The sequence below is a fragment of the Vollenhovia emeryi genome, unplaced genomic scaffold (assembly GCF_000949405.1).
Source record: "Vollenhovia emeryi isolate VEMERY1.0 unplaced genomic scaffold, V.emery_V1.0 DF939367.1, whole genome shotgun sequence".
Taxonomy (NCBI): domain Eukaryota; kingdom Metazoa; phylum Arthropoda; class Insecta; order Hymenoptera; family Formicidae; genus Vollenhovia; species Vollenhovia emeryi.
The window spans coordinates 76237-85684 of record NW_011966999.1 but is presented as its reverse complement, the minus strand read 5'-3'; the positions used below and the strand labels follow the sequence as shown (position 1 = coordinate 85684).

Sequence of the window (9448 nt, the reverse complement as noted above, 5' to 3'; positions counted from 1 at the left end):
ATATATATATATATATATATATAATACTAGAAATTTATTCGTATCTACAATTATATATCTCTTTTTAATTATTTTGCAACAATTAATTATCACGATTTTCAAAGAAAATTATAATTAATGTTTTCGATCCATCATGATTCAATTATATTGAAACAAATCGCAGAAATTTTTTAAGATTGCAACAGTTTCAATTAGAACTTTTATACATATAAATAAAAAATCCAACACTCTTCCCCGCAGTTTATAGAATAAAAAATAAAATTCTTAATTAATATAATATATATTTGAGCTCCTTCCACAAAAAAATATATTTCGTACAAAGTAATTAGAGAGTTATTGCCCAGCGACAACTGGGAAAGAGAGGTCGTTCCGCATAGAGAAATAAATCCGAAATGTAGAACAATAAAATTTTATAGAAAAATGTTTTTCTACATTTTCGATTTATACATCACCTTTTCTCCAGTTGTACGAACAATAACATCGGAATGATAATTTACACATATAACGAAATAACAATGTGCTTAGAGAGGTCATTGAATATCTTCGATCTCTACGTATTTATAAATGGAATTCATCAACTTATTTTATGTACTTCGTTGACTAAATCGTTTACATCGAGAATGCCATTCGGTAGATCGCGAAATGGTAGAAAGGAAATTTGATTTTCATATAACGCCACGTTGATGACGTTTATTGATTGTCTCTACTTCTAGAATGATAACCACTTCTACCTACTCATGATTGTATAATACCTAAATTTCGTTCATCGTGCACGTGCTCTTTCTCACCGATGCTCAGGTCTCTTTACGCGCGCGCTGTACAATGAATTTTCCATTATCTGTTTAAACCACTCGAACAGGTAAACTTGACAAGTTCGCAGTTTTGCGAGAGTCGAACAAGACGAAATTGAAAATATGAACATATTTTACAATTGTCAGATAAATGAAAAATTCTTCGTCACGCCGCGCCATCACGTATCGCAAGAGCTATAACATGTAGTCGCATTGCCGTTATCTATGTATATATATATAATCATTTATGATCTATACATTATCGTAAGTTTTATTATATACTCGATTGTGTTAAAGTGGAGTAAATTAAGTGAGAGGCACCGTAGAGTGTGCTCGTACGCACGTATAGGCTAAAGCGTGTTTTATAGAGTATTTTGCTTACTTTTTCCAGTGCACTTTCTTCACATATTTCGATGAGATACACACTTACAATAAACTGATGGCCAAGCATCGCGAGATTCGATTTAAAAAAATTGATCGAGATACACGTAGGACCGTGTAAAATTGTCAAAAGTCTGCTGAGTATTCGATACATTATTCGATTAGTATTATCAAAATTGGAGGGTTTCTTGAGTATTCATTATATACTTGTCGAAAATTAAAAGTCAGCAACGCGTTTGGTAGCAAACGGGCAAAGTTTGATAACAGCACATTATTTAAAACGTACCTGTCCTCCTCGAGGACAGGCTAATTTGTTAAATTCCGCTTCCTCAAAGTTATCGATACTTGACTACCATTTTATTATAATCGATGGAGATTGTGCTTGATTCAAGAACAATTGAGCATTAAACATAAATGAAAAATTATTTTGTACAATACTACGCGTATGTAATACCACATATATGTACATCCAGCATGAAAAAATACGAAGGAAACTGGTACGATACAAAAATATTACGGTATAAAAATAAGTGTAGAGACAAGTTTTGTAATGTTTACACGCGTAAAACGAAGTAGACACAGTGCACATAATATCAAGTGTGCTCGACCGGCGAAATATATATGTATATCCCGCTGATGCAACGAATTGATCGACTCGAATCAAGCACCGCGTCCATTGCAGCAGTAAAGCGTGGTGTTTTGGTTCACGAGAAAGTCTTGTAAAATGTGTATAATTTTGGACCCTACACCTATGTATATATATATATATTCATTTATATTATATATGTATGTATATAATGTATATATAATGTATATGTATACATATAATATGTCTCTCTCTGTGTGATTAAAAATACTCTTAGAAGCCGCTCGGTTTAAGAAAGTTGCTAAATCTATCCTCAACTGTATATATGTACATAATAATATATATAATATATATATAAGAGGTGATAGATATATTAAGTGCGATAGGTCCACCTGGCAAAGAACGCTCTCCCGCCCGCGAAAGACTGGCCGTTAATCGATCGACGACAAAACCGCAAGTCGCGAGGCGACGCGAATCCGTCTATCTGAACTTATTAACATTGTATTGCTCGTCTCGTTTAGATCTAGTTTTGGCAGTCGAGAAATCATAAGAACTGCAACTATCCCTTGTGTCGGTTCGATCAATCTAATTTAAGAAAAAATTGTTAGATTGCTCGTCTGAGAGTTCCGTGCCGCGTCGCGGTTCGTGGCTTTGATCCTAACAATAAGTAAGAGAGCTTTGTAACGCGGTGAGTCACGCGCGGGGTTCAAGATCGTGGTGCCACGTCTCCGATCTTAAAATGTTCCATAAATAATGTACGTATAAAATATAAATTGTATTTATATGCACAAGAGAGTGACACGCCTCCACACGATATATACACTTTTCCCTTTCGCCCTATCTCCGTTCTCGAGGCGTATCCTTATAATTCGTTAAAACGTTCTCACGCGTGTATCGAAGACTAATATTATGGATACGTACATATTGCATATCGCGAATTCACGGAGCAGCACGCGGTATCTAAATTCTACGTAGACGTATTGCTCTTTAGGAACAAGCGCTGCAGGCAAGTGCGATCGGGCAATGCCGTAAAAAAGAAAAAGAAAAGACGATGGAGAAATCGTATACGTGGGCTTGAAGCGGGCTTATCTCCGAGTATCTATATTTGTGCTAGGCCGAAGAATTAAAGTCGGGATAGAAATAAATCGAGAGAGCGCGCGCTCGCGAAATCGAAACTGGAAACACTCCGCGAGCGACAGTCCTGAACTGGTTCTACTTTTGCGAGACCTCCGTGTCGAGAGTCGAAAACAAAACGGAACCACAATTTGAAATTGTAAACCCTGCAGAACCGTTGGAATCGCATTGGGACCGATAAGCGGTTCCGCCCCTTCACGAACGATCAGCCGACCGGCAGAACGATCGACAGTCTATGACAGTTTAATTAAAATCTGCTCTAGGAAGTTCAGTGTTGCTTATTGTTCCTCCTTATTACTTCTAGTTGGCCCGAGTGATGTTCCCATTGGCATTTATCCATTTCGGCGAGCTGAAAAGATGGAACAGAGTCGATGATCCTTTCTTTCTTCCTGACGACAAGATCGATCTCGGCGATATTTTCGCCTCTGTGCGACGAAATATATCACTTCGCGTATACAGCAACCGCGATCTACGGTGGTGGTTCTATGCCCTGGCTCTACGCCTGATTCGATTATCATTGATTCGATTATCCATCCTGTGCGTTTGACTTCGTCGTTTGCGTTTACACTCGAGGACTCCTCTCAGCCTCGAGTCAACAACGTATTCCTTTCGCGGAGATATCGTTCTTCCGTTAATGAGACACGCGATAGCGTTGGCAGTGATGGCGACGATTGTAATTCCATCGAGTTATAAGATCGAGGAAGTAAGAATGGACCTCTGTGACTACAATGTACAATAGTTGTAAGGGTCGCCAAAATTGCCAATACTAATAGCGGTCTCTTCGGTTTCGTCTTCCGATCGCAATCTCTCGAGAATGGAGTCGAACAGCATTCGCTATGATATTTGTACTTTCCGGACATGCTCGGGACAGCACAATCGGGCGGGTGCCATCTCCCATGTTAGGAGCCCTCGCTGAACATATTTGGCGTTACCGTGGTTATAGTAACGCGAGGCAGAATCCGTGGAACCGCGGATGATTGTAAAACAGATTGCACGAGTTCGCCGGGGGCTCTCTGTTACACATCGTCCTCTATGCTACGCAGAGGTATCTGCTGTTTCTGCGCTACCGCATTTAACACATATACCAACTGATCCAACTTCTTGTCCATCACCGACAGCTGAAAGCAAAAAAATTCGTATCGATGCACTCGACCATAAATTCTCGTCGAGGGAAAAGTTAGCGCTTCGATTTACGTCACGTGCTTACTCGAAAATAATAGGGAAAAAATTCTTTGAGAAAATTCCCTCATTTCCAAGGTATTTTTCTTCAGATTTAAATGAAAGATTAATGAATATTAAACAGCAGCACCAAACGTTCAATAAATTGTCTTTAAAACGGCTTATAGAAATCAAAATCTTTTTCAGACATGTAATAAATTTAATATTTAATCGTGAAAATCTTATTAATTTGATTTTTCACAATAAATTTCTTTTAAAGATTGAAAATTTGAATAATAATAATTTGGAAATAAAGCAAAATTACGTAAAAACAAGTTTTTCCTTTTTTACACTTTTAATTTCAAATTTCTTAAAAATTATGAAAACGTACGACATAATATTCCCGCAATTTACGTAATCAAATTCGTATCGACTATCAAAAGAGCTACAATTTTGTTTACATTTTTCTTAACTGCATTATTTGTATGTTTTTTTTTCATACTGAAAGTTGTGGAAAGCTCATAATAAATTCATAAATATAATTTTTGAGAAATATGGATTTAAAAGTAGGTTATTCAATTATGCATCACTCCCGCAAATTCAGCCCACAAATAGATTCTCTCACACACACACACACACGCTAAGCTACACGGAATTGGGACAGTTAGATATTCATAAAAGAAACATTACGGTAATTAAAATGAAAGACGCACCTGCTGCTCCACTCGGTATAAACGCGCGCCAATCGTCATGGGTTTCACGTTGCCAGCCCGGTCGATTCCCGCCAGGTAGCTCCCCGGTTTACCCAGGGTCTGATCCAATCTCCTCTGCAACTCCTGCGGACAAATCGAACATGCAATCAACCGCCCGTAAATCTACCCCGAAAAACGCGATGGTCGACGAGCGGCGCAGACGTGAAAAGAGAAATCATTATTCGCCGTTAATATTTCATATTGTTAATTAATATTGTTTTACACCTTCGCCTCTCAGCCTCCCGTTTTCTGGTCGTTTCTGCAATCTGATGCAATCATCTGGTTAAAATAACGAAGCAAATTCGCGAAATTATCGCAGTCTTACAATATGCACTACACATGGCAAAATTACACATAAGAGGCGAAATTTCGAGATTAGAATTAACGCGGCGCTATAATTAAGGGTTGCGCAAATGAGCCCTCGTTGCGCTTAAGCGAGCAAGTACGAAATTTTGTCATCAAGACTCGCTACGAAATACCGAGCTCGAGGATGTTATCGATCTCCTCGATATACATATAATAGAACCCTATATTCGCTCGTCGCAAAGTACCGAAGCTTCTTCGGCAAACAAAAGACAGTGTGCTCACAGAAGTGAGTTTACCGTGATTGACGTTTTGTCTTTGCCAGCTTTTTAACGTCGTCATTCTTTCCATAGTAATCATCCAACGATAGACATCGACCTATTGTTCACACGTAAATTAATAATATCGGCGACAAATATTATTGAATACAATTTAATATTAAATGCTGAATATATCGTATTAAATATATGAAATATTATCAATATTATGACATATTGAACCGAAAATGACAATTTTTTTGTTTTATATTATATTGCATACGAAAGTTAGAAAGAAAATATCCATGAAAATTTATTTTCAACGGGCAAAGGTGATATTTTTAATTTATTCTATTTTATTTTAAAAAGACAAGTAGCTTCTTGCCTTTTGAGATTGCAGCCTCCCTCTTACAATTAGTGTACATATAAAATATACGTTTTTTCACATAAAGAGCGCCGAAATTCACGTGTTAAAGTATTAATGAACCCGTGTGATACGTGAGATCGATCTTTGTCGTCGGACAAGTGTAGCTGTGAGCCGCAACGACCATTCCCCGATTAACAGACGGTTGTTTCGCGCCGTGTACGGACGGTTAACATTGTCCCACGAACCAACACGGATTTCGCGCGACATACCCTTCGATATTGCGTGTCGGACTAATCGTTGACAATCGCGCACGGCCGATTAAACACGGAACTGGGACCATTCGCTCAATAATCTGTCAAATAAGAGCAATTACAGCTTATTACACGGTGGACACAGGCTTGTCCTGCCGTGTGCCATTAACTCACACGACAAATGACTCGGAATGATTTGTCGAGAGTCACAGCGACTCGTCTCGCGGACGAGACGATGTTCTCTGAAATAACCGACTGTCTCTATTAAATCTCTCTTCTAATCTTCAAAGTGGTAGATGTATATATTCAGGATCGACTCACCTTAATCCGCACCATCATATTTAGATGACCTTGGCTGTATTGCTCGATGACGTCACGGACGTCATACGGTTTCCGTGCCTGTTGAAACTTTCTGCGAGCCACGAAGTACTTGATCTTCCTGATCGCCCGAATGGCGTTCCGGTGCGCCTCTGTCAGTCTGAAAAGCGACAAAATGCGAAACTCAGATTGACAAATTGCAACGGGGAGGAAGGCTACATTACTCATTCTTTCTTTTCTTTTTTATTTTTAGCATGTGCAAACGCAAAATATCATTAAAGATGAAAATACCGCAGGGAAAATGCGCCCCGGAATGGGAGCTTTAACGTTTACAATATCTTATTGACAACATTTTGATTGCGTGTGCGCGCGCACGAGCTACTTTGTTATAGTGGTTTCAAATTCCCTTGATTCAGTTTAGAAGAGAAATCGATTCCTCCTCGAGTTGCGATCTTCGCTAACTTAATTTTACTAGTCGATCACGTCGCGGCAAGACGCAACTTGATACAGCTCGTTTCCCTTTCATCGTTAGAAATAACCGGTAAAGTGCAACGCTGAGCCCCGTTAACGTAAATTACATCAGGTACACTACGTTCAAAGCTACTTCTAAAGGCGTTAACGTTTCAACAGTCTCTGCCAGGATAACCGCGTACATTGAAAATACGTAACGTCGATAAAGCCATCCTCGTCGTAATCCGTAGCGGGCAAGATAATTGTTATGCGAGTTGGAAAATTGACTCGTGTCAAACAAAATATTGCGCGTCAATATTCATCTCGGATTACAAGCTTATCGCACGCTATATCGGCCAAAATATTGGTTTTCTTCTCTCTCAACTTGGCGCGAGTCATTCGTTGGCTCTCGACCCCACGGCGCTTCACCGGAGAACGGAGGAATATGCTCTCGAGAAGAGCGCCCATTCTTCAGGTGTTTACGTCTGCGAGAACGCTTAGCTCCTTGGCAGATGCTTTTGTCGTAAATGTAAGTTAGAGTGCTTCATACAACGGCAAAATGTCGCGAGGAACATCTACGAAGCTTCACGATAGGAAATTCGATCGTTACTAAAAAAAAAGCTAGTGATAAATAGACGGATAAATAGATATATTTATTTTATTTTGAAACTGAATGGGATTTGAGAAATCTTTATCTTTCGATTCCTTATTCGTAGTTGTTTATTATTATATTTAGTGCAAATACTGTTGCGTGATTAAAAGAAAACTCGTGCACACACGATGATTAATGGCACAAAACGCGGAAGCTCTTGTATATAGTTGTATATTTATTAGAAATTCTATTGAGATAAAAGACTAAATAATACAATTCTATTATTTTTGTTTCTAAACGAGAATTGTAGTCAAATAGAATTCACTGAAATGCAATCCGCCAAATGTTATTAAACAACAAAAACACATTCAGTAACTCGTAAAAAAAACCGAAACAATAAAAAACGAAAATACAGCAAGTAACGTAATGAAAAAGATGGAGATGACAGCAGGAAGAATGAAAAGGGACTGAAGGATCCGAGTTCGCATAGCAGGACACGTGAAATGATATATTTTTTTTTAAACAAAATCGAAGCGGATGTAGTCGGCGATGAAACGTTGAAAGATACCCAAACGAGATGATCTCTGGTCGGCGAGCACAAGAAAGCTTCGGGCGGAAGTAGGTGAACCGCGAGAGCGAAAGGGGTTGAGTGAAGATGGAAGGGGAAAAATCTGGCAAGTGTCTTTACGTACGAGTTCCGAGCGTACACGTGAACAAGCGGGCACATTCGTTCGACGCCGCGAAATCTGGGTCATTCGTACAGGCGCGAAGTAATGGCGCGGTGGAAAAAGCACTCACGAGTCCGTGCGAGTGTACGAAAAGGGCCTTTTGTGCGGAATACCGTGCATTCCATTCGCGCCCGCAGAACCGACTCTCTTCGAAATGTCAATGGTGCGAAAAGCAGCCGAAAGGCCGCCCTCATCGCTTCTCTTTTACGGACTTGAGTGCGCGACGTGCAATGAAAATATAAAAAAATATTTTCAGCACGACGGATGATGATTATGTGTATACATACATACAGTGTCTAATTACTTTGTGGATGTTTTGAATTCTTAAAGTTTATATTATTTATATCAGAAAAGATTGCATCGCAACATTAAAACGTAGACAAATTACTCCGGCCTGACCCGAACATAATAGCCAGATATGTGTTGAATTAAATCAGCAAATTAAAAATTCAAAGGCATTCTCAGCATTCAAAACATATATTCGTGTACATGTGTATTACTTTAGGTAATATTCAGTATCCTCTGTTTTAATTTCGGACTTGGCTATCATTCAGCTAGAAGTGATTGGTAATAGATGATAAAGATTGACAAACGCGAATGCGAATGCAAAAGCACGATGAAAATGACGATCAGATTACACGGTTGCCAAGTTGCAAGCATTTCTCTAACGATATCATAGGTCAAACCCACGTGCATTCGGTTCTCCTTTCAAAGACCAGAACCCGAGCCTTAGTAGCGCGAACGGATGCATGAAGAGAAACTATAGGATTGCCGCGAAATTAAATTTCGTCGAGGAATGAAAGCACATTCTATCCTAGCAAAGTTCGCGCTAGCTGCCGCGTAACGATCTTTATCTGTATATTATGATACGGGGTACGTGCGAGGTACAGGAAAATTCCTCGGTGCTATCGATTCCGCATACAAAGTAGAAGTAATTTGCATGGAGAGATATATGTTCCTCGACTTCCTATACTCTGATTTCGGTCGGCGCGATCTAACTCGGTGTACACGCGAAACGGGCGTTTAATAACTCGACGATCGACCACCACGACGTCGGCAGTGGATTCGAGGGTTGCTTTAAGAGTTGCCGAACAAATCGTAGATCTCACTGGCAGTACGTTTCGATTAATATTATATGTATCTTAATATAGAGAGTCTGATAAAAGCTTTCAAACTTTTGCAACTTTGAGTTCTATTTAAAGATATAATAATAAATGAATAAACAAAGAAATGAAGCTTTAATAATTATTGTTCCGAAGATGAACGGAATTTATAGATTTTTGGATTATAAAACATTTCGTTTATTAAACTGTCTTATCTTAACCAGCGAGAATATTCTTAAAAGTCGCCAGAAGTAATTAATAACATCAGTGATTTTTA

General features: G+C 38.9%; 1 protein-coding gene across 1 annotated transcript in view; it reads right to left on the bottom strand.

Moving 5' to 3' along the window:
• Positions 1–277: 277 nt before the first annotated feature.
• Positions 278–9448, bottom strand: part of LOC105558197 (potassium voltage-gated channel subfamily KQT member 1) — a 75890-nt gene continuing 66719 nt past the window's right edge. The window contains exons 12-14 of the mRNA XM_012005761.1: positions 6302–6513; positions 4764–4886; positions 278–4010 (exon numbers count right to left, since the gene is read on the bottom strand). Coding sequence (XP_011861151.1) covers positions 3909–4010; positions 4764–4886; positions 6302–6513 — 437 coding nt within the window. The 3' untranslated portion in view covers positions 278–3908. The remainder of the gene's footprint in view (positions 4011–4763; positions 4887–6301; positions 6514–9448) is intronic.